Source organism: Pygoscelis adeliae, unplaced genomic scaffold (assembly GCF_000699105.1).
Source record: "Pygoscelis adeliae isolate BGI_AS28 unplaced genomic scaffold, ASM69910v1 Scaffold314, whole genome shotgun sequence".
Lineage (NCBI taxonomy): Eukaryota > Metazoa > Chordata > Aves > Sphenisciformes > Spheniscidae > Pygoscelis > Pygoscelis adeliae.
This window is the reverse complement of record NW_008824668.1, coordinates 473,475-500,973: the sequence shown is the minus strand read 5'-3', so window position 1 is coordinate 500,973 and position 27,499 is coordinate 473,475. Positions and strand designations below refer to the sequence as shown.

General features: G+C 40.7%; 1 protein-coding gene across 1 annotated transcript in view; it reads left to right on the top strand.

The window, feature by feature from the left end:
* Positions 1-27,499, top strand: part of PELI2 (pellino E3 ubiquitin protein ligase family member 2) — a 171,522-nt gene that overhangs the window by 95,373 nt on the left and 48,650 nt on the right. The window contains exon 2 of the mRNA XM_009322935.1: positions 26,357-26,486. Within this exon, the coding sequence (XP_009321210.1) occupies positions 26,357-26,486 (130 nt within the window). The remainder of the gene's footprint in view (positions 1-26,356; positions 26,487-27,499) is intronic.

Here is a 27,499-nt window from a genome sequence, read left to right as displayed (position 1 = left end):
GGAGGATGAAGCGCTTATATTCAGATTCGTAGTGGAAATGTTTATTTTCTCAGCTTGATACGGATCTGAAAGTAATCCGCTTGGTATTATGTTCTTGCCCTGCTGTTAACGCTTGAAGCCTTTCTCCTGAACACCATGGAAGCAGATGAGGGAGAAGCGTCTAAGCCGTGCTTGCTGAGAAGCCCTTGTGAACCTTATAAGAGATGCTTAATTTTGTTAGTTTAATATGTAGAAACATATGGCTAATGGAATAATTTTTAGTGATAAATGCACTAGAAAGGTTTCAAGCCAGCCGTGAAGCAGAACAGTTACAGCCTTGCTGCGTTACTCAGCCTCCCCCAGAATCTGTTACATATTTGCTGCAAGGTCGTAGAAAACCTTACTCTGGTTTGTTAGGGATTGTTCTGTTTTGTTTTGGTCAAGTCATTTCAGAAAGAGCTGTGTTCACCTCTGCAGAATAACTGTTTGAATCTCTGGGGGCAGATAAAAAGAGCTGTCGAGGCTGGGTACTTGTGTGTCCAGTGGTGTACCCTTTTTTCCTTAAGGGATGCTAAATGTTTCTTATCACAAGACTAGGTGGAGATAGAGTTACCGTGGAATAAAATACAGCTATTACCATGAATGTGGCGTAGCTGGCACTTGAAAGACTTGAATTCAAGTCGAGTAACTTGATTTGGGAGAAATACCCCTATCAAACTAAATTTAATAAAGAAACATTCTTACTGTTTCAGTTGTGGAAATGGAGGGTAGCCTCAGCTGTGCAACACCGTCTCTAACAATAAAGTCATAGTATAATGTTGAATCTTTAATTAAATTAGAGTGCATAAATTGATGTTGCGCTGCAGAGGCTTTTTGTGCACAGCTGGAAGCATTTTCCTTTCTGTTGCTTTACTATTTTTAGCAGCAGTTGAAAGTACAGAAGTATGAAATGTTTTGGCTCTGGTCTTAGCCTAGCAAAGTCTGGTGTGCTTTTCCTTTAATAGGGAAATGCATTGATCTCAGCTTATCGGTTCTGCCAGAGGTCTTGATCTTCACTGCTGTGTGTTGAAACATGCCAATAAAATTTAAATAAACTTCATATGACTGAGTTGAGTTTTTATTTGAGTATCAGCTGTTCTCTAAAACTGCTGAGGTTATATCTTCTGGGTGTTACATGTACTAAAAAAGCAAACAAATCCTCTTGTCCTTGTAGTACAATTAGGACCAAGGAGTCTGCAAACGGGCAGCTGAATCTCTCTGGTCAGTGTGTGTCTGTAGGCTAGGCTGAAACAATAGGGCACTGGCTGTCACAGCGTACTGACACAATGTGCGTGGTGGATTGTGATGTAGAAATAAGCAGACGTGATGGAAGCAGTCCAGGAAATGCCATGACTTCAGTAACTGCGTTTTCCATTTTTGGGCTGAAGATGGGGGTTTTAAGATCCATTTGACACTTTAGGAGTTGATTACTGCATTTCCTATCAGAGATGTCTTAAATGTTGGATGTGGTGCCATAAATAATACAAACATCTCTCTCTCTTTGGTGACTCAACATTTGTGACTAGGAACTCTTGGAACAGCTTAAGCATCTGTTCAGTATTCTTAAAAAAAAAAAAATTCTTAATACCTGTTTGTATTAAAATCTTGTAATCTGGAGTTCCGTTTAAATAAGACAATGTAAATCTGCTCTCCTCCCCATAGTGAAACTGAGAGCTGTGAACTGGCAGAAACGTAGCATTGCAGCTCTTGTTACAACTGCTTGATTAAAATTGATAAGAGTGACCTCACAGCTAGATTTAAAAAAAAAAAAGTTGTTTTGAGACACCGTGTGGCTTTAAAAAAAAAAAAAGGCATTAATTGTGATGTTGATGAATAACTCCTGTCTTGAGCTGTGAGACTTTTAGGTGGTGAAAAGGATGATGAACAAAGGAATCGGCATACCTGGCAAACTGCTGAGAGTCCTGTTTTTAAGATGACAAAACTTTCCCTTTGTATTTTGCTCTTACTCTTAGCAGTATTAAAGTGGGGTGGTTGTATGCTTGACCTTTAAATCAAGGGGAAGGCGTTCTTTTGGCAGTAGGTAGTTCTCTCACCAGAACATGTTCCTGTATTGTCTCGCAGTAGTTGTGATTGCTTGTCTCTGCATTAATGTGATCAGAGGGTAAAGCCAAGGCATTTGAAGTCAGTCGTTGCAGCAAATATGTTTCTAATAACCTTCTCCCAGTAGTCCGTTACACGTTTTCTGTCAGTGATGTGGCAGCGCGTGTTTGGTTAAGGTTTTGTCGAGGTTTACATAATCAATGTTGTAGTGAATAAAAACAGTTTATGTAAATCAAGCCAGACAGGTCAAGATGGCTGGTAAAGAAGAGATCATCTGCTTGATTGTGAAGCTGCTTGTGGAATCTGCTTGTGTACATCTGCTCGTAGCATCATCTGTTCACAAAAGGCTATGGATTTCTTGGTGAAGCAGAAACAGTCATATTCTAATTTTTTTTTTTTTGGAGGGGAGGAAGCTTTGTTTGAAGTCCTGTCAAACAAATGGCTCATTATATATTTCTTGGAACATGGGGCTGGAGGGAGTTTTGAAGGAGATACTGAATACAGTAGCAAGTACCTGAATAGAGTGTCAGGGTATTAGTACGTTGTTTGTCAGTAGCTTTCATTTGACTTGTCTGGTATCTGATTAGCGTCTTGGGGTGCATGTCCTGTCCCCTTCCCAGTACCCCTTTTTCCCCCAGGTTTGAACTCCACTCGGAAGAATTTATGCTGGCATAATGGCATTCGGGCCAGCATGGCTTTGTTCTGTGTGCTGGTCCCTGGCTGTGTGAGGTAGCTTTCGCTGAAGGCAGGTGTCAGTGGCCTGGTGGCGTTAAATCTCTCTTCTTTGGGACTGCATGATGTCGATGGGCAGCTTTAACTTCTCGGAAAAGTCACTTGATGAAAATGATGTAAGTTGAAGGAGGAACACCAAAGAAGCATAGGTTTTAGTCAGTGGCTGAGTTATCTAGCAATGAAAGGGTTTTGTACCTGACACTAGATGCTTTCAGTGTGGTGTATTGCAACCAATTCTAAGGAGTTTTGCATGGGGTTTCTGATAGGTGTGTGCATGCAAGCGTAATATTTCTTACTAACCAAAGACTTCCATTAGCTACTTTAAATGAGCAAGGAGGTGCAGCCTGGTGCATCCTCAGCTGAGGAAGACTCTGTCTTATAGACTTCATGGGTTTTGCAAATCTAATCAATTTTGTTGTATAACTAGACAAAACTAAGGGCTGTTGCTCAGTGTTGTTACAGGGGTCACTTTGAAATCACTGTCAGCATTTTATGCATAAATTTTCCATAGTCAACAATTAAAATAAATTCATCTGTTAACTTACAGGCTGCAGTGCCCAAAGGAGCCACTGTGAACTGCTACGCGAGCTTTGTTTAATGTGGACCGTTGGACATCCTCGAATAAACAGGCTGTAGTCCGGCTTAAATTTAACCTTTTGAAAAAATAGAGTAAAATTCTCATCTATGTTTACAGTGATAAATTCTACAGTAACTTTTGGGAAGTTGTTCTGATTGATGGACCGCTTATACTTGGGGCAAATTTAGATTTGAAACGTGTCTTTTTGTGTTAATCTGAAGGGACCTCCATTTTTAGACTCTTGTTTCTCATACAGGCTTTCTCTGACAGATCAAAATTGCTCCTTAACCACTGCCTCCTTGATGAGCTAAATAAAGTTCCTGAAGTGTTTCCTACTTTTAAGCACATTTCCAGTTTTTGACTTACCTGTTCGGCTTTTCACAGAACTCTTTTGTTAGTCTCTTGCTGTGCAGTTCAGGAAGAAGCTGATGCAGTTTTCCAGTGGTGTTGACAAGTGCAGAGGCAATATGGTGTCTCTGCTTGTCCTTGATAGCTGTTTGCTTCTGTTTATGGACTGAAGGCAGAGGGAGGGTCATCCTGGTGATGGCATTAAACTGGGGACTTACGTTGTACTTACACGGATTTGCTGTTTGATATCAAGCTGAAGCTTTGTTTAATGATTCTGTAATTTTCTGCACTATATGGTGTAGAGATATTGGTGAAACTGCTCAGATGACTCGAGTTCTGCTTCTGAGCCTTATTTTAAAATGTACTTTAGGCTTCATTTAAAGGAGCGTCGATAGCAAAACGGGTAGCCACCCGTTAAATACGTTCAAGGTCATGGTTCTCTCTGAGAATCATTTGCTTCAACAGTCATAGCTGGAAGGCTGCTGTTCTGGAGAAACTGATTTATTTTTTTGATATTGACAGTGACTTCTTGGAGACCTTTATGTCTTGTGCTTAGTTTATGATAGATCTTATATGCTGCATATTGAGAATATGTGATCAGTGCCAGTTCAGAGCTGGCAAGTAGATTAATCAACCACCAGAAGTATTGTGTCTGAATAGAACATTAACTACAATGTAGAAAAAAATAGTAGAAAGGGTTATATTTGAGGAAAGATTCATAGATTTTTTTCAGTGAAAGCTTGTGTGTGGCTGGATAGAGCAAAGGTTTTGCTTCATTTAAGCTAAGAAAGAAAATGTACCCGAGTTGGTTCTCCGTGACTATCCTATTCCTTGGAGGACTTTTGACTTTCTCAAAGTGCAGATTTGTATCCAGCTGTAGTCTTTATTCACAGCATCTCAATACTGATGTAAAATCAGAGAGCAGAAACTTCAAACTCTAGAAGCTAAAACCTCTATTTGTTGAAGCAAATCAGAGCACCAAACATCTGCATGTTTAGTGCTTATTATAAAAAGGAAACTGAGTGCATTCTGGAAGTTAAACTGTAATCCCTTTGGCATGTACAGGCAGTAGGTCACATATGTAGAAGTGGAAGACTTAATTTTTTTTCTTAAAATATGGGACGCAGACTGTTTACTCTGAGTAAACAAGTCTGAGAAATGTAAGACACTGTTGCCTTTCACTGATGCACTTCTCTTGTAGAACCAAAGAGCTGCTCCTTCCCTGTCTTGGCAGAATCAGGGATGCGTGGTTTTCCACCTTCAGCTGAAATTTATAAATGAGTAGATACTGTGAAAGTCCACTTGACTCTACGTAAAAAATATGCGTATAAAACTAGAAATTGCTTTCTAGGCTACTGAGATTTGTTTTTTGTTGCTGAAAGCAGCATCTTGCTTAAGCTATTTCACGCTCCATCTTAATAGCAGGTTGTTTTTCAACTATGATTGAGGTTGCTTGAGAACAGGTTTTTCCTAAGAAGTCAGGAACTTTTTATTATCCAGTTCAAACTAAATTATAGCTGTTTTATACTCTTTTATTATGGAGTTAATGCTGCTCTCTAACTTGCTTAGTCCTTATTCCTCAGTAGTGATAGCACATATCAACTTGACACTTCGAGAAGATGAAACCTTCTTTTCCTGTACTCTAAGCTAACGAGAAGCTGTGTGAGCGTAGTATGGCACTGAGCCTGAGCCAACATGCCTTGCTGAAGGTGAGGTTTATTAGTTCAGAGCGCCAGCAGAGAAGTTGTACAACTGTTTGCAAAATACTATAGACGTGCCTGTAGGCAACAGCTGTTTAGGTAGGCCGAACCAGCCGTTGTCTTGTGTCGTTTTTCTTCTTGGTATTGTCTGCACATGTTTTGGTTCTGAATTTGTCTTGAGTATCCGTGATGAGTATGGGTATGAAACCTTCCAAAGGAGATTCCTCTAGCGTGTTGTACAGTTGCAGTCTTACCTCATGCTTAGTAGAATCGTGATGTCACCTCGGGTTGTGTTTGGTTATTCTGCACTGTCATACTTGGGGCTTGTTTGTCCTGTGGTCAGCAAGGCAAGTGAAGTAGAGGAGGATCAGTCCGAGCTCCCAGCTTGAAGCAGAAACCCTAGCTGGTTTCCAGGTGTACTTTGTGCTGTCAAATCCTGTTCTGTTTGTACTGTTCGATAGCCTAAATCTCACTTGTGTCGAGGACGCTTTTCCTTTTATCAACAAATATCCTTACGTTTGTTCTCACTCTGGCCCAAGGTCACCACTGAAAAGCTCGCATGTGACTTGTCACAAGCTTAAGCCTTGAGGGACAGGAATGGGGATGCTGGCACAGAGAGCATGCCCACTTCCAGAAAGGCTTGCAAGGCAAAGCTTCGCACTTTGTTTTATAAATACATCACTAAATGGTGTCCTTGCATTTTTCACTTTTATCACCTGCATATGCTAATACTGTGTTGAAGGGGTCCTGCTTTTCTTTCAGATGACTTATTTCCCTCTTGACAAGACGCAGTTCAGAATTTTATGCCTCCCTTACTTTTGCCTCATTTTTTTTTAGATGTCTACTGGTGTAGCTTTATGCACATTAGTACTGGGTCTTGAGATCATAGCGTCATTCACATACAAATTGGTCCCCCAAAGTAACTTCTCTGGCAAACTGTAAGTAACATCTGGGATTAGACCGTTTTTAATCCTATTACTCGGTGGCCTAGAATAGATCTCGGTCCTCATATTAAGCAAATAGTACAGTCAAGAGCAGTAGGGGCTTCTAAAGCAGCAGATTAGTGTGCTTTGAGGGCAGGGGAATAGCTGGAGCAGTGCTGTCCCAGCTCTTCAGCTGCGGTACACCATTGTGCATCCTCTCCGGATGACCAGATGTGCCCCTTCTGTGACGACTCATACATTTAGCCTTGTAATATGACCTCCTGCGCAAGTACTCTCTCGCTGGATCTCTGTGTACTGTTGATGACTATAATGGGTGCACTTCTGGCTATGCGATTTAAAACCAAACAAAGACTGGGGGAGGGGAAGGGTGGCAAGCAGTAAGCTCTTTGTGGGGTTTTCTTAGCATCCGAGTAGGCATCGTGGTGCTGGGAGTTCAACAGTGAGAGTAACCTGTCTTTGGGTTTGACTGACTCTACAAAATAAACATCTTTCTACTGCCCTTCCCACAAACAGCACTTGTTGGCTAGAGTTACTAGAGCTTAAGATACAAGAAGACAGTCCTGGTAGGAAATCTTTCCACAGCGAACCTTCAACAGTTGTAATATAAGCATTCAGTCTTCGAAAACTTGTTACTGAGGGGCCGTGTGGCAGGAGGACACGGTGTTTTAATATGATTGGGTTATGAATGATACGTGAACAAGGTGACACTGGACTTGCATTGTCTAGATGTAGCTCTTACTTGTTCTGATTAGTGTAACTTCTGTTCCTAAAAATAGCAAGTATCAGCTTTTTTGCGCTGAAGTTTTGTTCAGTTCTTCCAAGGCTACAATATGAAGTCCTGTGAGGTCAGTCAGAGGTGGCGTGCAGCTTCATAGTAGCGGCACTTATTAGCTCATGGTGAAGAAAGAATAATACGGCTAAAAGCTTCCCTCTGTTTCACAACAGAAATGTCATCTGGATGAAAGCTATTATAAACAGCAGTTGCGAAAATGGATACAGACAACATCTACGATGCTGAAGAGTTTGTATTAAAAGCAAAGTGGTTTTGAGATGAGCTCAATTTGATTAGGCATGATATGAAGGTGCCGATAGCTGAAGGACCTATTAGGCATGCTTCTATCAATAGCAATTTGTTTCTCCTGTAGGGAGGGAAAGTAAGCTATTCCTCTTTTGGGCTTCTGGAAGTGATTTACTTTAGGTGGGTTGTTCCCCCCCCCCCCCCATTTAACACTGTCATCTTTAATATTGGACTTAGGACTGTGTATCCTGACCTCACTAGATAAAACTGGCGTGCTTCAAGGAGGATGAACTAGATGTGGGACTGTTCCTAATCTAATGTAGCAGAAGGCTCCCTGTGTATGCTAGGCAATGGTACAAAGGCCACATGTGCCCTTATGAACTGTTTGGCAATAGAGACCTAGTGTTCATCTGTCATATTTATTGCTTATGTTAACTATGATATAGCTATATTACTGAGTAGCAATTAACTGTATTAAACAGAGACGAAAGCAGCCAGTTGCACAGTGAGACAAATATTAACTTACAATGTCAGTTTACTACGCTGCCTCCCCAAAGGAGTGGGGACAGGCAAGAAAAGTTGGAGATAGCTGGCACATAGTAAGTTAAAAAGGAGAAGGCCAAGAAGCATTATGGTCTTCTCCTTGAGTATTGTAATGTCAGCTGGTCCCCATTGTTGCAAAATTCTCCTTTTTCCTCTTTACATTCAAGGAATTGAGGACAAAGGAGAAGTGTTGGCATAGTCTTTCTCTCTGATAAACACTTTTGGAAGGCAATCTTCATATTCAGCTGTAGTGATGCGTTTAGTAGGCTTTCAAATTGCTCTTCACCCACAAATATGTATGCTGTCTTTATTTTAGAATCCGGTAAGTTCATAAACTGTCATGAAACAATTTTATTCTTCAAACTGGATGGCTTTAGTAATGCCTAAACAAACAGGTAGGGTTGAAGCTTATGAGGTGTATCCTCTTAAGGCATGTGAATGTCATGGATGAAGACAAAGTGGTACTGACTGTGAAGATGATTAGTCACTGTATGAAAGTAAACTAAACAAATTGAAGCATACAACAGCTTAAATCTCCTCTTGCGTATTACAAATAAACTGGAGACCAAATGTGCAAACTCTCTAGCACGTGCCTTTAGGAAGAGTGAAAGAACTGTTTAGTCTAGACACAGAAGTTAATGGGCTGAAACTTTGATATAAGCACAGCTGTATTTCTTCATGTGCAACAGCATGACTTATTTTGATTGATGATGTCTGATTTAGTAATGGTGGAGTCGTAGCCTTTGAAACAGGAGTCGTGTGTGTATGTCCTTCTTTCATAGGAAAGACCGAGCTGTTGAAAGGTACTAAGAGCTGTACGGTTCCTGCTTCACTGCACATCCTGTGACAGGGTTCTGTATCTCACAGATGACCGTGTTTTTCATGGAACATTGACTAATAAACCAAAATGTTGCTGTACTTCCAACTTGCTTTCCTCCTGTCCATGCGTGACCTTTGAGAGCAAGTGGCTGTGAAACTCAATGCTTGGGTTCAAAAATCATTTTGGCATTGGAGAGGAATCTTTCAGACTAGGCAGGATTCATTATCTTGTGGTTGTCCTAACCTTTCTGGTAACAGATGTGTAAGACCTACTTTGAATTACTTTCTGGATCTTAAAATTTGCTGGAATAGCTTTTCTGGTGCATCAAGGAGTGAGATTTGAATTAATGAGTTTAGCGTGTGGCCTTTTGTCATAGGCTGTGGGCAGAAGTCCTATTCCAGAACCATGTGTGTGATGGGAGAGGTTACAGTGGCTTGCTGCAGGCCTGTACCCTCTCTGGTTGGTAGAACAGCTGTGGAGACAGAGGACTTCTAATCTGATTAGTTCCCTAATCTGATTCTGCCAGAAGATTTCATTAAATGGCCTGTGAGTACCTCAGTGGTTTTTGCCAAAAAACTACCAGCAAATGAGGCAAATGGAACAAGTTGGTCTTCGGGCAGATCTATGAGGCGGCAACCTTTGGCTGATGTGAACAGCTGAGTAACTTCTTCCATCAGAGCTAAATCTGGAGAAGGAAATTTGGCAATAGCCAAATGGATGAGTCTTGCATGGTTTTTTTTGCTCCCCTTTTGTCTTTAGCTGGTCTTCACTGGACTAATGAAAAGTCTAAAACACGAGAGATGCCTTTAAACACCTCTGGCAAGCCAGCTGCTCTTGGGATGGTACTGGCGTTCCTAGAGGCTACAGGAATGTGCCTCCATGGGCAGTATCTATGGAAGCTGCAATGCTTTAGTCTTACTGACAATGGTGAGATTCTTTTCTTAGGTAAGAGGTCTTGCTGAAGCTGCCAGGGTAGAGATTGCAAGCCACTCTTTTGTTTTTATGGGTTGTCCTGGTTTTGGCTGGGATAGAGTTAATTTTCTTCCTGGTAGCTGGTACAGTGCTGTGTTTTGGATTTAGCATGAGAATAATGTTGATAACACACCGATGTTTGTTGTTGCTGAGCAGTGCTTACACTAAGTCAGGGACTTCTCAGCTTCTCATGCCTTGCCAGCGAGAAGCTGGGAGGGGGCACAGCCGGGACAGCTCACCCAAACTGGCCAAAGGGCTATTCCATACCATACGACGTCATGCTCAGTACATAAACTGGGGGGAGTTGGCTGGGGGGTGGTGACCGCTGCTCGGGGACTGGCTGGGCATCGGTCGGCGGGTGGTGAGCGGTTGCATTGTGCATCACTTGCTCTGTATATTCTTTTATTATTTTTATTATTATTATTATTATTTCCCCTTCCTTCTCTGTCCCTATTAAACTGTGTTTATCTCAACCCACATATTCTACTTTTTTTCCTCTATTCTCTCCCCCATCCCACTGGGGGCGGAGGGAGTGAGGAAACGGCTGTGTGGTGTTGAGCTGCCTGCCGGGTTACACCACAACAGGGATGTACACTGCAATTTTTTTCCACAATTCCAAAAGCATTTCTTAAATAACCCTTTTTTTTTTGGTAGTGAGCCCCTGCACCCATTTAAAGACTTTGACAGAGCTTTTCCAAAAGCTCTAAATACGTTCCTCCTTTTGCATTTGAGAGATAAATAAGCCATTTTTTGCAGTATTTTCACAGTCTGCTGCTGTCAGAGCAAAAGAGCCTTAACTTTTGACTTTTGTGCCTTACTTTCAATGTTTGAGCACAAAATACTGCTGTTACATTGCTGGCTCAGCCCTGCCTTATCTCTTTGGTTGCACAATCACGCTTCCAGCTGCAATACTTGAGTGCTATATATCTAGTTTTATTGCAAGTTTTGAGTTTCCAGCATGCAGAGGCTGGTGTAATATAGCAAATACCCTTCCATGTAAGGATGCAGGAAGACAACAAAATATAAAGTATGGTTACCTTTGTAAGCAAAGCTAGGGTTTAAGTGATTAGCAGGGTCTAAGTCAAGCTCAGCATACTCTCCTCGTTTATTATGTGCAATGTGACTTTAAATTCAATTCAGGAATTGGCCTCTGATCATATATTGCTAGTTTGCACCTTAAACTCCTTGGAGGAGACCGGTTTATATTATGGCTTTACCTAGTGGAAATCTCTCAGCACAGAGAGAACAATTGTAAAATGATACTTTGTTAAAGGGTGAGTAGATCTTTCTGTGGCAAAAGCGATTTGCTCTTTCTCCTCTGGGCATTTTGTAGCCAGTGCAGGAAGGAAGGAACTGGATTTGGAGTTGGCTAGACTCCAGTTGCAGACTCTATTCAGACCCAAGCCAGAAAGAGTATGGGGCTGACTTGTAGGTTTTGGGCAGAGATGGCAGTTGAGAAAAAACAGCTGTCTCAGTTTTATGAACTGATGAAATTTGTTATGAATCTGTCAGATGGTAAAATGTGATGCTTTATGCTATGTGGAGTTAGAGAAATGCATTAAAGATCAGTTTGTCATGCATAGGTCAAGGGAGCAAAACACTTAGTTGAGTTAAACTAAAAGAACTATTGGTAGATGAGCATGTATGATGCTCTTTAATGTCCAGAAAATAAGTGTATTCATTTGTAAAAACAACAACCCGTTCCTTAAAAGCAGATGTGCAAAGTGACCTCTTCCACCCTCCCCCCCTTCTTACTTGCGCATGAACTAAGTGAAGCCTATGCAAGTGATTGTAAGCAGTCTTTTGTTTACTTAAATGAAAGTAACTTCCCACCTACATTCATGACTAAGTCTAAAGAGCGGTCTGGTTAGGGATAATCTAAACTTTTCATTTTCTTCCTTCTTCCACTCCTAGGTTTTACAAATGCTGTTGCCTGTTTTTGGGGAAAGAGGAGTTTTATTTGATGTACAGACCTATTCAGAGTGTGACAGCTGTTGTCAAAATTTAAAAAATGTGGGATAGTGTGCAGTATTTGACAGGATCTTTTAGCTTCCTATTGTCTGTTTTATCTTTCTTTGCTTTAGAAGAAAAAAAGTCCAGATGTGCAGTTTGTCTTGGCATAAATTAAGCCTAGTTAAAATCTAGAGAGGTTCTGAACAAGTGCCTGTTTCAAACTGATCATGGGAACTGCTCGTAGCCTCCCAGAACTGCTTGTATTTAAGTGGTGTGGGATAAACTGCTTAAGGATCTGATGCCTCTTTGAGACTGTAAAGGGCAGACGTTGGGTAGGGGCAGAACAAGGTAGTCAATTTTGGGGGATGACCCAAACAGCTGGAGTGAAGTCAGATGTCTGAGGCAGTGACTGCTCCCGGCTGTCTAGGCAGTCTTCTTGTGGGAGGGCACCACATCCTCAACTCTGCTGGCACTGTTTGCTCCCTATTCCAGTCACTTTCCATCTGCCTCTGATGAATACCCCGTGATTTACAGAAGGATGTAGTGACAGGTGAGGTTGTAGTCCGTAACTGGAAATGAAAGTATGTCATTGAACTGATTTTGTTCCAAAGCCTCCCAGTGCAGTTGGAGCTCTGTTGAGGAGAGTCTGTGAGATGAATGAGCCCCCCCACACCCCCACTTCATTAGACATCAGGGAATCTGTGCCTACAATTCTCACCTCTGAGGAGAAGCTTCAGTTGGAGCTGTCACCTTAGTAGACAAACAAGGAATCCAACTGCAAGACGTTCACCCATGTACAGTTCTCTGGCTTACGAAACTCCTTGTTTTTTGTTTGTTCTCTTTGTCACTACGATTGCTTCACCTCCATTGCCTGCAGCAATGGTGGGACGTCAACTTTGAGTGAATGGGAATGGACACAAACGTTCTGGCACTGCAGCTAACTGTGGTGAAGAGGTTTGGATATAGAAGAGTGTTGTAATCCCTAGTGGCAGCCTGGGCCACACCAGAAAGTCTGTCACAGGTGTTTGTGAAGAAAACTTCAGTATAGTGAATGTTCACAAATGTGTTGTATGTACAAGTCAGCACAGTGCCTTGGGATGAAAAAATTTCTGGTTGTTTTTGGGGTACTAGAAAAGCCTTAAGTAAGCGTGCATCATAAAGCACTCAGTATAGAACATAGGTCTTGTGGTGTTATGTACTTTTGCTTTGGATCAGTTCATCTCTGCTTTTTCAGTGGAAAAAGATGTCCCTGAAGAATAACTCCAAGTGTCCACTTTTCTTGGAAAACCAGCTTTTTGAGGCATTTTGAACACAACCTGAAACTTTGGTTTGGGAATTGCAAATAATGTCCCATGTAGTTTAGCAGCCTCATACTTTTGCCTCTCATGTATGAGCTCAGTTCAGAACTAAGACTAGCATCCTGTATTACTCAACATGAACATTAAATTTTCTGGATGTGCAAAGTCTCCCTTTCCAAGTGGTTGCAGAATAGCCTAGTTGAGGATTTTTGTCATTGGCCAAAACTCTGACAGGAGAAGTTTGTTTGGGATTTGTCCAGTCGTGAATGCCTTTCTAGTGGACTTCAAGCTTGTTCTGTTACAGTGGGCAGCTCCAGAAGATTTACGTCAGAGTTTTACGGACAAAGATATTGAAACAGACTGATGGGGTGTGAGTGTTTCTGTACGTCATTCTTTTCTGCTACCCTCCAAGGTGGTAGAGCGATAGCATCTCTCTCCTGAGATATTTCTACGTAACAGAAGCAAATGCCGTAGCTCTCTCCTCTGCTTCTGATAGGGCTGTAGCAAGAAAGTAAAACACTTGCAGGAGACCTTCACGGATATTCTTATGGGTATAGTGCCAAAGTATTGACAGAGTAGCAAGGGAATGTGCCCTTTATTTTCTAAAATGCATATGCAGTATCTTTAGCTGGGCGAGGGAGAAGAGGTAAGAATTAGGGTATCTGCAAAACCCGCATAAAAAGGAGATAGATTATGTGTGTACTTGTGCATCCTCATGCACTGGCAGGGGAGTGGGATGCAGAATTTCTTAGCATCGCACTACTCCCCTGTTCAGTTGAAAACAGTGTAGCATGGCCAAGGTGCCCTTATGGAGAGGGCTGTGAGGTATAAAAACTTGAGGGCAAAAGGGGGTCTCTTGAGCCAGGCAGCTGTAATGGATTACTTGATTTCTATGTCTCTGAACTAGCTCTTTTCAGACATGCTTTGCTGGGGAGTCCACTTCCAATTTCAGTCTTGGGCTCGTGAGCTTTATTTTCTACAGCTGAATTGCTGTTTGGCTTGCAAATGCTACTTCTAAGTCCTGTAATGCTGTTTGGAATTATAGCCTGTACTTTGGGAAACATTGCTTTAAACAGATCCTCTGTTTTCTTGGTCCGGTTTTCCCCATAGGGCTTCCTTGCCTTTAAAATCAAAGAAATCTAGATAAATAAAGAGAAGCATATGGGGTGGCTTGTTTTGAAAGCTGGTGAACAAAAATAGTAATAGTATGCTGACTGTCTTTGTGGGTTTTGGCTAAGAAGAGCAGCTGGATTTCCAAAGGAAAAAATTTGAGGGAGAACTATATGTGGTTTTAAACTTGTTTTCTGTTCTACAAACCATTGTGCCACTTGTGCACATTACTTAATATCTGTTGGAATGTATAAATGCAAATTTTATGAAACTTCAGTTCGTAGAGTATGTAACCAGAAGTAGGCAGGCTGGATTAGCACTGCAAATTAAGTGAAAATTTTGTCCTCCAAGAAACTTGACCTCTGTAGAGCCTTCAGCGTGGCTCTAGGGTTTCAGTGGTTGCATCTGTATATAAACACAATCTTGCACAGTTAACGTGCATAAAACATGTCTTGCTGTGTCACTGAGAATGCCATACCTTCCCATCTGAAGACAACAGTAGTGCAAAATCTCTTGTTCAAGCAGTCGCTGCAAGAAGCTGTATAGTGAGATTCTTCTAGAGATCAGAATCTCTGAGCATCTAGAAATGAAAAACTTGAGGAATACATCACTTCTGTGACTTCGATTCATTCTCAGTAAATGCATGCAGATACCTCATAATTCTTAAATATCTGTGATGGTGTTCTGAGACCTGTAAAGGTTCAGTGTTTATTTGACGTAACAGTTTGGGAAGTCCTCGTAAGGGAAGAAAAAGTATAAAACTGAAACACTTTGCTGTCATAAAGCTGTATAGATCCTAATTAGTTTTGCTGCTCAGCAGTAAACATCTAACAGCCTTGCAAAATCTTTTCCTGGCTAGCAGTGACTGATTAACTTTGTTATAGATTATGATAAAAGCAAACACCAAGGTTACTGTGAATTAGTAAGTTGTCAGGGTGTTTTAAGTCTGAAGAAGATATATCGAAGTCTAGTTCTCCATTGCTGCATTGTTAATTTCTGGTTTATTTAAGACTTCTTAAGAAAACCCCACAGCTTCAGCTGTGCTGTGGTGCTTGTGTACTTATGGTACACACACTGATCTGGTGGGTTTCAGGTAGTTCTTTAAAACCAGGTACAAAGAATAATTTATCCTGTATGGTTTTAAGGGCACATAAACCACTTGTTACCAAAGAACAGGTACTGCATAGCTTCCTTGCTAGCTGTTCTGGGTGTGATGCTGCATTGTTTCATGGTGCTCTCCAGACTTCTAGTGCTGCACCGTTGTTCTTCCAGCCTTCTGCGTGTTCTTTGTCTCGCTGGGTTTATTTCTACATCTGCCTCGTAGAATGCCTATTCTTTTCTTTTCTTACATTGTTTGGAGAATAAGAATTAAAAGCAGGAGCCTCTGACAATAACTCACACTGAATACTGCATGCTAAACGTAACCACAGAATGATTCTCAGCTAGGCTGGTACCTTTAGATCCAACTAGGTGGTAGTGCAGCAGCCCTCTAGAATAAGCTCCATCTGGAAACTTTCAACCTCTAGATCTTGCTGGGTGCTAGAAGGCAGAAAGGTAGCTCTTTGGTTTTTCTCTTTACTTACCTGCTCTAAATCTGCTTGGAGCAGGCTGTGTGGTAGATTATCTTGCCTTTAACTGCTTGTGCCGCTGTAGCAGTCAATGATAACGCAGCACCAGTGATATTAAGGAAGCTGCTGTGTTCAGAGGGGCAGTAATGCTTGCAGGTGCTACAAAAAAGGAAACCCAATTCTTCATTTTCCGTTTGCGAGGCAAACATTTGGGGTTCTGTTAAACAGATTGAACAGGGAGCTGTGCATTTGTAAGGCTGTCTTTTCCCTGGGAAACTAAAAGGGATGTTAAACTTAATAGGATTTGACACAGATGTTGCAGGTCAGGATACAGTAGTTGAGTGCTTCACTTTCTATTCAGTACACCTCCTGTGAGATCACCTATATTTGCAAAATGGATGCAAATTCTCTCTCTTCCTCTGTGCTAAACGATACTGGTATGAACTTAAGAAGATTCTTGTCATGCTTGAGTGTTTGGAAAAGCTGTAAGTAACAGACATCCTGGAACTTCTTGTCTGTGGAATCACAAAAATGATATTACAACTGCTTGTATTTGGAGGATAACTGAAGTTATAAGAAAGCTATCACTTCTGCTTAAGAAAATGTGAACTGTCAAATAGTCCTTGATAGTGTTTTAGGGAAAGCATTTGATTGCTTAGGAAATGAATTGTCTGAATTGTGCATATTATTATTTTTTTTAATAGCCCAAATGGTCCTTTGAATCAAATGTAGTTTCTCCATAATGTTTAATGTAGTGCAGTTTCAGATGTAACAGGGTGTTATTACTATTCGTTCCTCAGACTAAAATTTGAACAGCTTGCTTTTGCACCTTCAAGCATGTATGAAGCACAAATAGCTAGGTTGGGAGTGTGTTTGGTACGTCAGGGCAAGTGTGTTTTGAGGTCTCTTGTCCCCTTGCATTATATGAAGTGTCATTTGTCTTAATTTTTAAACCTTCAGCCTTTTTTTAATCTGGTATTTAAGAGTTGATTGTAAATTGTTTCCAAACAGAAGTGTGTGGATCCTAAGCCTCTAGTGTTTTGGATGAACAGTCTTCCTCCTTCACTTCTTTCTCTTTTTGCATCAAAACCCAGCTGTGCATAGTACTTTCCTTTGAAAGAGATTTTGTGTTTGACTTTTTTTGAATGCAGTAAAAGCTAGATCTCACTTTCTATCGTATCTATCTGTATTTAGTTTAACAAAATGCCGTATCAAACAATTTCAGTGGCATTTGGCTAGATTATAGATAGTTCTCAGATGAATAGCATTTCCTCTATAGTATGAGAGATTTAGGGTCGGAAAGAAGATTCTCTAAAGATGGTGCTTTGCCCACCTCTTATGCTCTTTTAGCTACAATAAAAACCGTGCTTTGAAATGAACTTGATTAGTTTATACCCTGTATTTTGCTGTGCACTAGCATTGTTGGTTTTATGCAGTGGTGAATGGTTTTACTTGACAGCTTTGGAGATGGGCTTAAAGCACTGAATAAAATTGCCTCCTTGTTAAATGAATGCTGGGGGGAGCAGTAAAATGTTGGAAATAAGGATTGTTAAGGAAGTCATTATGTGAAAGAACAGATTCCTTTACCCTTTGCTTTCTAAAAGGAAAATGCCTTGCATTCTAATGCTCTTCTGGCATGTTACTTATATTGGAATTGCTATAATTTTTTTTATAATTTTATATATTTTATAATATATAAAATCTTAAATGTGGGGCTTTGGTGTTTTTTTTTTTTCCTGTTAAAGGTAGCTGCTCTTTTTCCCTACTAGTATCATGGTTATGGATGGCTTCTAAGAAATCTGTTATAGGTGAGACTAATCATTCCTTTCTCTGGCTGTAGTGCTTAACTGGGCTGCCTATGTAGGTTTTCAGCTATTAAGTTGTTTGGAACTGTCAGGTTATTTGACTGCTTTAATTGAAGCTTATCCTGGTGCTCTAGTAGTCTGCATCAGTATACTCCTTTTTAGGTTCTTCCAGAGTATTAGCTTTTAATCAAACTCTTGTGCTGCTTATATAGTTGTCTTGCAGAAGCCTATGCAGCAAATATCCTCCATTACTGCCTCTTGAAATAGCTATTTCTACATTGTCATTAACACATGCATTTGAAGATCTTGAATTTCTTTAATTGAACTAAGGTTACAATGCTGATTGAAACTTCTGCAGAAACTCACATCTTTCAAAAGTGGTGGCAAGGGTCTGCTGTCTTTGATTTCACAAAAGCAGAAGTAACAAATTACTTTCCAGAAAAATAATCTGGGGCAAGTAACAAACCACTTGCTAAGAAAAATATGGTCAAAGAGAGTTATAAGAAGTTTCTATAGTAAGTTCCTCCCACCCCAGAAGAAATATCACTAGTTTACATGAGTGTCAAAACTATGCTCCTGACTGGATCTCAGTTGTCTTATGTTATGAGTAATAAAGCCCCGACTCCTGTGCCCCTCACTTTGAGACTGGTTGCTTTTACTACTAAATAAAAAACATATTCAACTTGCATCACTAAGTTTTCTCTTAAACCCCCCCCCCCCCCCCCCCCATCAGTGAGGGGGAGAGTATCAAAATAGCAGAGAGGTTTGGGAATCTTGAAGAAAACTGGATGTGTAGTGCAAATAAAGCTGATTAAAAGCAGTTCTTACACAGTTGATCTGGTATTTGCAAACCAATAGTATCCTTAACTTTTTGTGTAGGGTGAAGTTAATATAGATCAGGTGTATATCTTCTTGAATTGCCTATATTAGATAAGCTAAACATACATGAGGATTAGTCAGCTGTATTTTCTAAAAATAATCTCCCTAAAACAAACTTGATTGTTTTTTTTTTATTTAAATATTATGTTCCAGTTGTTACAACAGCAGGGTAGTCCTGCAGACAGTGGAGGGAATGTGTGGAGTGGAATAGTTGGAAAAGCAGCCTATGAATTAATCTGAACTGTAGTGTACCAGATCCTTTCATCACCTGGGGGGAAGGGCGATGAGAAGAGGCCATAGCAGCCAGAAATAGGCTTTTTCTCCATGAACCAGAAGAGCAACCAGTTCTGTTCCAGAACACCAAGGGAGAAGTAAGGTCACCCTGGAGAACCCCAGCTACTTCACATGTGATTTCTTGCAGTGTTTTCAAGAGATAAGGTTCTACTTAATTTGTATACCTCGTGAGGGAGGGAAGTAGGTTCTAGCTTATCTGATCTGTTGTAGGTGCCTCTGAAAGGTTTTTTTATATTTTTTTCATGGCGTGTGAAACCTTTTAGCCATGTGTTCAGCTAATCCACAGTTCTGATTCTGATCAGAAAGAGGCTGGCTGTATTTGAATATAAAAGCACCATAAGCATAGTATACAGCTTTTGGTTAAGCTGACTGCTAGGTTCCTAATGGTAGCAGGAGCAATTAGGAGCAAATTTTGAAGGGTAGCTAAAAAAAAATAAATTAAAAATAACCCCTAATCACTAGCCAGCAATGCAAATCAGCCTTTTCTGAAAAATCTGCCTAATAACTATAGGGGTTATCAGGTCAAACTGCATTTCACTGAACCACTGCTACCTCTCTGAAGGCTCTAGGACTGTACAGGTAGCAGTAAACTAGGCAGGGAGTACTAAAACTTGGTGCTGGGGAGGAGAAGGCTTGTGGTGAACACGCAGGATTGATCACTATGCCAACAAGTATTCCAAAAGTACTGGAGAAGGGAATACTTCCTAAAGTGTTTTGTGAGAGTAAAATGACTTCACAGAGGCAAGTTGTAAGAACAAACGCTTGTCTCAAACAGAAAAAAAGCTGATTATAGCCACAATTAACTACTCCAACATACCTTTCTCAGGGATAATCAAGTTCACAGATGCAAAAACATTGCTCTTAATTGGGGAAAGAGATGAGATTTGGGACTTTGGAACTTGCTGGTTTGGATTTTCTTGCTCTGCAGGAAGACTGCTTTATTAAGCTGTACTACTGGTAGTGATTAGGAAGCACTTATGCCTATAGAGATGTCTTTGCCAGCAGAGTCTGAGGTGGGACTGTCTTTCATTCAGGACTTCCTCTAAGGTTGCATAAACCAAAGGTCTTGGATCAGTGGCTCTTGTTACTCAAAGGATGGAAGCCCTTTGCTTACCCATGGGTTACTCATGGCTATAGTTATTATAATAACAAAAACTCTACTGAAGGCTACTTTAGTTTGCTGCTGTAACTTCTTAAAATGTTTTCCTTCAGAAAGAAAGAAAAATCAGATGGGAATCAAATCTTCTAGCACCTGAGCCTGCTGTGAAACGGAAAAGACAACAGGTTGTTTAGGTTCTTTGGTGGATTTGGCAGGAAGTGCAGGAGACTTGCTTTGACCTGAATCTCCCTTGCTGCATGCATGGGGAGAGTTTTAACTCAAAAGATGTTGAAACAAGGTGGGGCGGCCTGGATTTTCCAGACTAACTGAAACGGAAATGTCATGGATGGACTGGATCAAGCCTTCGAGTTGGGGATGGACTAGGTGACTCCTTGAAGTTCCATCTAGCTCTGTTTTCTGTCATTCTGTGCTCAGGAAGCAACTGTACGCTTTGCCAAAGGTACATGCGATGCAATGGGGAAAGTGCATCTTTAGAAGACAGAAGGGAACCTTCTGGTTGGTCTAGGCTTGTTGAGCTACTTCTGAAGAATGAGTTTTTGAGTGCTGGGGTATGATGATGGTAGGGACAACAGTATCCTCCTTCCAGCCTCCAAGAATAACTGAAACTCAATGTTTTTGTTGTAATCTGTTGTAGTCATCTATGAAGCACTACACTGTTGAAGAAGCAGTCTTGCGTTCACTGCCAAAACTCCACCACAGGAACAGGCTGACGATTAACAATACCTCTGGTGGTGGAGGCTGCTTCTGAGACAGGAATTGATACATGTAATAATCAGCTGGAGACGAGCTTAGACTTAAATTCATACTGAGTTAATATCTTGAATACTGATACACAGTACCAGAGAATAGAGTTCAAAGGAGAAAATAACCCAGTGCTGTCCTGTTGGTACAGAGGTACTGCTTATCTTTGCTTTTCCTATTTGGCAATGCTTCCCAATGAGACTACGTTTGAGAATAACTTCACTGTCCTGTTTCACTGAAATTCTCAGATAATTGACAGACAGCAACTGCTTGTTTTATGAAGGTCTGATACAGAAAAATATATCTGGAATAAATATTGTCTTTAAAAAAAAAAGAAAATCCCAAACCATTCAAGTTATTTTGCTGAAGTAGTACATCAGTTCTCCTAGATACAAAATGAATTGTTCAGTATGATACAAGGGGCGTGTGTGTGTAAAGAGTATGAAATATTGGCAGTGATATTACATAAAAGGAGACACAAGTTCACTTATTTTGTTGTCAGCGTTGCATATGTTGTAGCTTTCTGTTTGCAGTTTGATATGAACTAGCATGTGGCTTTTTTCCTTTTAATCTGTGTTCAAGGGAGTAAATGTTGGATGCTTCAGCAGAAGAGGGCTTTCCAGTTAGTCAGGACTTCAGCATGCAGTCGTGAAAATCTCTGGGGCTGGATATTGTGAAGGTGAATAATGTATCTTTAGACTCCTAATGTTGTAGATGTCATGATAACTGTAGACTTGCCATACTTCCAAAGGAATCTCTCCTGCCCTCTGTGCCATTTTTCCCTGGCTGCCCACGTAAGTGCTTCTGTGGCTTTGCAGTGAACTGGAGAGCGAGGAATTGATGTGGTTTAAAACTAAATTTAAGGCATAAATCTGGTTTTGTTTCCCCTTCATGTGAACCAGGGAGAGAAGTAGCAGGAACAAAATAGCAAATGAAAGGTGGGACTGCTGCTTTTGGCAGCAGTGTTGGCCCACACTAGTTCAGTGATGGTAAAAATACGGTGTAAGCACAAACTGAGTTTTTTGATACGTGCTGAGTATGTACTACTGTATGATACCAAACATGGAATCAGAATGTACTTAAAAGGAAAAATTCACTCAAGTGACTTCACAGTGAAAGCTGTGGCTAATACTTCTGCAGCTTTATTGTTCAGCGCAGCAAAGATGTGCTTTCTCTCACTCGTTAGAGCTATGGTAACAACTGAACATATGTAGTGCACATGTAGTGTGTCATCTGTTCAAAGCTAAGTCTGTGAAATGGGATGGTTTGCATCTAAAAATGACGAGGTGTACAACAGAACTGTTAGCAGTAGGTGAGGAGAGCAAAGTGAAATTACTCCTTTTGTCCAGAGGAAATATTACCTGTGAAAATTATGATTTGTTCAGTTTGTAGTCTTTCAGGATGGTAGGTTGCATAGGTATGGAGAAGTATTTATGATAGTTTGTCTTTTCATAGCATTGTAAAAAAAAAAAAATAAAAATAAAAATCAGCTACATGCAGCAGCTTGTGTGTCTGGTAGCTAGTAGATATTCCCCTTAATGTTGGGGATAACTTCCCTGAGTTGAAGTCTGGCTTGTCGAGGTGCAGGTCAAGATTTTTAGAGCTCTTGTCATAAACTGAGGTCTTGTTTACTCTCTGCCACTGGCTAAGCCTGATTCCTTTTAAACAAAACAATACAAAAAAGCTTGTGTAACAAGCCGTCCCACAAATGATTCAAAACTTGTTGATGATCTCTGAAGTAGTCAAGTAGGTTCCTACAAGACTTGTAGAAAAAAAGAACTTGCCACAGTGCTCGGACTGTGAAATAAAGCGTGTGTGGTCTTGCTCTCCAGACAGCCATGAATCCACGCAGAGGAGAGGCTTCCATTATGTATCCCAACCATGGGAAAAACTTAATTGGAGTTTGCAGTTCATTATATACTAAAGTCCTCAGCTGTTTGATGTAAATATTTAGGAAACTGGCTTTGATAATTATGATGCCCATAACGTATGCCAGCACCACTCCCTTATTTGCAAGGAATAGTGCTATCAACAGAGATAATTATCCCACGAGGTTTCATAATGCTGGCTGTCCCAGTATTGCTGTTACTGAGAAGCATTTGGAAAAAGTATGGGGCTGCTCTTACCACATGTATTGGTCTGATGTTTTTGGAACATCTGGAGAACTTCAGAAGTGCCCTGTAGATGTGCATGTGAGCAGGATGATCTCAGAAATGGTTGTCCTGTCTTTGTGAAATTTGATTTTTCCTAGTTTGTTTTATCAGTTGGAAACAACATTTGTTCTAGGCTTTTTGGTGGGGTGGAGGAGAGCTCCAGCTGCAGGTTGTATTTTGGTAGTGCTGGCCATCTTGTGAAGCAAAAAGTTGGCATGCTAATGTGCTGGTCCCTTGGCTGCATCAGGCTTCTGGAGCTATTGGAAGGGTGCAGGGAGAAGGGAAATGGGTCGATGCTTGTGGAGAGGGGTTGCAAGAGGATTCAACAAGGAGCTTCTGTTCTCTTTAAGAAGCTCCTGTTGGCTGTGGGGAAGCTCCGAGTCTCCAAGTGTTTAGTGGCGGGGAATTTGTGGTCTTAGTCCTTGTCCCTCCTCTTCCTTGCAGTTCCATCCTGCTGCTGCCCGGGAGGAGGCAGTTGTTGCTCACCCAGGCTCAGTTGAACGGTTGAAAAAAATGAATAGGAGAGGGCTGCTTCTCTGGCTGTAGCTCCTTGTGCCTGTGCTTAGGAAAGCTGACTCGGCAAGGTGCGGGTGGACATGCCTGTATTCTTCCTCCTGAATGCTGAAACCCACTGCGTCCTGCGGGACAGCTCAGTTTAGAAAGGCAGGGCCTTGCCGAGAAGTGAACGTGGGTCTGCTGCCTCAAGAGCAATCTTAGTTGCACGCTTACCAGGACAGAGATGCTGGGTAGGTGGGTGGGTGCAGGTCCTGTTACGGCTGAGAAGATCCCAGGGCATTAATATCGGTTTATTTGGTATGTAGATCGTTTTTAGGTAGTGGCAAGGAAAGGTGTGGTCCAGGTGCCATGGGGAAGGCTGGTTTGTGGTGAACAAGTTGAGAGTCCTGGCCTAGAAAAAAATGAAGGTGTTTGCTGTAGGTGGAGAGGAAGGAGGCAAGTTCTCTTGACACTCATTTTTCTCCTGTAAAACACATACGTATGCCTTGTAATTGTCCCAGCTCTTTCCCAGTGTCAGATCAAAATAAAACTTGCAGGTGTATAAATAAAGCATAACAAATAGTAAAACTACCACTCAATTCCTCCCGCCGTTTTGTGCAAATGAAATTTAGAAACTGGCACAAAGAAAACCTTCATGAAAACTTGTCGGTGCTAATGAGGATGAATGAATTAAACTTTCACTTTGCTTTTATTTCCTTCCTATTTAAAGTTTCCAAAAGGCTTTTTAACCTTGAGTAGCTTCTTTATTTCTCTTTTTTAAAAAGATAATTAAATCCCACAGAGACCTGAAATGAAATCAAGTAGCCTTTCCCAGTTACAGTTGTTTTGTGAACATGAGAAAAAACAAACAAAATAATGCCACTAGCCTGGTTTTAACTTTCAGTGGGACTACTTAAATTCAGTACTGCTTAACAGTTACACAAATACGAGAAATTTTAATTACAGAATATAAAGCTAGTGATGATACTAGTTATATATTATTTCTGAAGGAGTTATTGCTTTCTCAGGTTTTCAGATAAAAATACTTGTAGAAGGAATGTTGTCTTCAGGCAAGTTAAAACTTGCTGGCATATTCATGGTAATATAGTGTCTTTGAAAGAAAGCATGTGTATATATCTAGGAAGATTCAAGCTGGAGAATCAAATCATTCCTATTTTAAGGGCTGGTATTTAAGTTGCCTGTGGAGCGTATTGATATATCTTTCTAGGAATTGGTCTCTTGTGACAAGGATCCGCTGTGTTAACTGGGTGCTACTCTTCTTGTGTAGGGTTAATAATAAGTTTCCAAGATACGAGTAGGCCTGGCATGAAATAATAGTGATTTACTCCTGTTGTTTTTCTGCTGTGTTGGGAAATCTCTTAATATTCCAGAAAGAGACAGTCTTCCCTATGAAAATGGGAATGAGAGAACAACTGTAGCCCAGCTGAAAAGCTCTTAATTTACTAGTTGTCTCTAGCATCATGTGTATTAAAAAAAAGTCTGTTTTTATGTTCTACAGTATTTAAATTTGAGATTATTTCAACCTTAAATCTGTTCTTGTTTGTGCTCACAAACATTCAGCAGTCCTGCAATTCAGATCACTGGTGCATGTGAAGTTTCAAACTATTTTCCTGTGTGACACCAGGTGATCCTTGCCTGAAGTAAGCAGTAAGCCTTCTGCAGGGCAGTGCTCCGGAGCCTTAACAATGAGACCGCTTGCTTTCATCCACTACCCATTTCTCATCTGTTTGCGAAAGGATACAAGGCTCTCCTAGTGCATTCGCTTGTTACACAAACTAGTTAGTTACACATACAGAATGTAATGATAAGAAAGAAAAGATTCTGGGTTACTGCACTGCTTTTCCTAGTCAGTGATTGTCATAGTCACTCACTGCTCAGGCTCTGAGAGCAGTTCTATTAGCCTTCTGCAGGGCTACAAACAAATGATTTTAATCTGCAGATAGTGTGGTGGATGAAGAGCTGAACTACTTCTAAGTGTATCTCTAAACAGCTAATGAGTTCTCCTGACTTTTTTTTAACCTCTTGTGCTCTGCGGGGAGTTAGTCACCTTTAAGTCTTCCTCTTTCTTCTCCTTTTCAGATTCTTTTCCCAACTGTGATGTTAGCTTTTGGTCTTAAAGACTGTAGGAGAGGGATGTATGTGATCAGTATGGAATAGACCTCACCAGTAAGACAAATGATATTTGTAAGTGGAATAACATCTGTAGTTCTTCAGGCAAAAGTCTGATTTTTTTCTGAGGATCAGGAATGGAAGAGGCTTCTATGCAGTAAAGTAAAGCCCTGAGAGATCTTCACAGACCAGCAGAGAGCTATTAAGAATGTTACAGGTGACAGTGCTGTGATGAGAAGCATCTGCTTGTCCTAAATCTTCGGGGTGGGGTGGTGGTGAATTCAATGCTTATGCATTGCAAAGAAATTTCCAGTTGATTCCTTCCTTGGGGAAGGAGCTATGTCCTCTTGAGGCTTAAGACTTCTCTGAATAATTAATCCCTTGGGTCTCTGTCCTCAGAGAGAGATGAAAGAACTGTCGAAGGCTACTGTGTTTCACCTGATAAAGGAAGTCATTAGCAAGTCTTCAGATACATTCACATAAATTAAAAACACTTGCATCTTCTTGCCTTAATAATAGATGAAGCCTTTAGGATTAGAGTTTAAAAAAAAAAAGGAAAAAACAACTAAAAAAACCCCCTATGTGAGTAGAGTAAAATTCCCTTTCACTTAGTTTGACTTGCCCCTGAATTACTTTGTTTTTCCAAATCACCCCTGTTCTTCCTCTTGTATTCTCTGATCCTGCATGAGATGTGGGGAAGGGGATGGTAGGGTAAAGACACTTTTAAAACTCCCCATGTGCTGAAATTACAGAGAAGACTTAGGATTTGTTCCCCCAAATTCCTTTAATTCTAGAGGTGAAGAAGTATTTCTGTGGCTGAACAGATCAGTATTTCATTTGTACATCATTAATACAGTTGATGACTGTATTAATGATGAAAATAATTTCAACCACTGGTAGCGAAAGAATGTTTGAATGCTCATAACTTGGGAAACAAAATTTACCATGGTTGTGTTACTTTCTTTGGTTTTGACTATGCATTTGATGACATCAGGATATCGTGACCAAATTGCTGCTCTCCTTTTCTGTATTCCAAATTGGTGGTCTTTTATGCCAAACTTTTTTGTTTATTTTTAGGTATAATGGATCCCTCCCTAACGGTGACAGAGGACGCAGGAAAAGCAGATTTGCCCTTTATAAGCGACCTAAGGCAAATGGAGTTAAGCCCAGCACTGTTCACGTGATTTCTACTCCCCAAGCATCGAAGGTATGTGATGGTGGGGCAAATCCTGTTTTTCTGATGATCCTGGGTGGAGAACAACTCTCGTATTACTGCTGATTTACCTTGCTGCCAGTTCATTCTGTGGTAGTCAGATAGATATATTTGTTTTAATGAAAAGTCCATGGTGGATTTTCTTTCTAGGGGTGTATATCTTTAACTTTAATCCATTTACCTGTTTAAAATAGTCTTCAACCTCAGATATGAGATAATCTGACCTTTCTGCCCCTGTTCAGACAGCTGAGTTTGTCAATGCTGACGATTTTATCTGAGCCCTAGAGTAGCTGTGTGATGCAAATACAAGAAGTATTTTAATTTCTTTCTCACTGGAGTGTAAGATTGGTATGTCTCTTTCCTCTTCAGGAAGATAACTGACATGGTATAAAAAACTTAGTGATCCCTCTGGGCCTTTCATTTTTGTTGCTAATAATGATATTGTATATATTTTTACTTGAAGTCTAGTGTAGGTGAAGGAGGAAGAGCAGTAATATAAAAATAGTAATATATTACCGTATAGAACTGTCCGGGTTAAAGTTCTGGTGGTGGAACATACTTCAAGCTGCAAAAAGTCATCCTATCTCTTCTCTCAAACCCTTTTTCCTAGAAGCAAAAAGTGACTAGAGTTCTGGCCAGATTGGAGGGGGAGTTCTGTGGTGACACTCACAAAAGTGGATGGTTTGTAAGAGGTGTATATCACCTTTACCAAAATATATATCGGGGAGGGAGAGAACATAGATCATTCTCAGAACTGAGAGAGTTGGGGTTGTTCAGCCTGGAGAAGAGAAGGCTCTGGGGAGACCTTATTGCAGCCTGTCAGTACTTAAAGGGGGCTTATAAGAAAGGTGGGGACAGGCTTGTTAGCAGGGCCTGTAGCAATAGCACAAGGGGTAATGGTTTTGAACTAAAAAAGGATAGATACAAACTAGATGTAAGGAAGAAATTTTTTATGCTGAGGGTGGTGAAGCACTGGCCCAGGTTGCCCAGAGAGATGGTGGATGCCC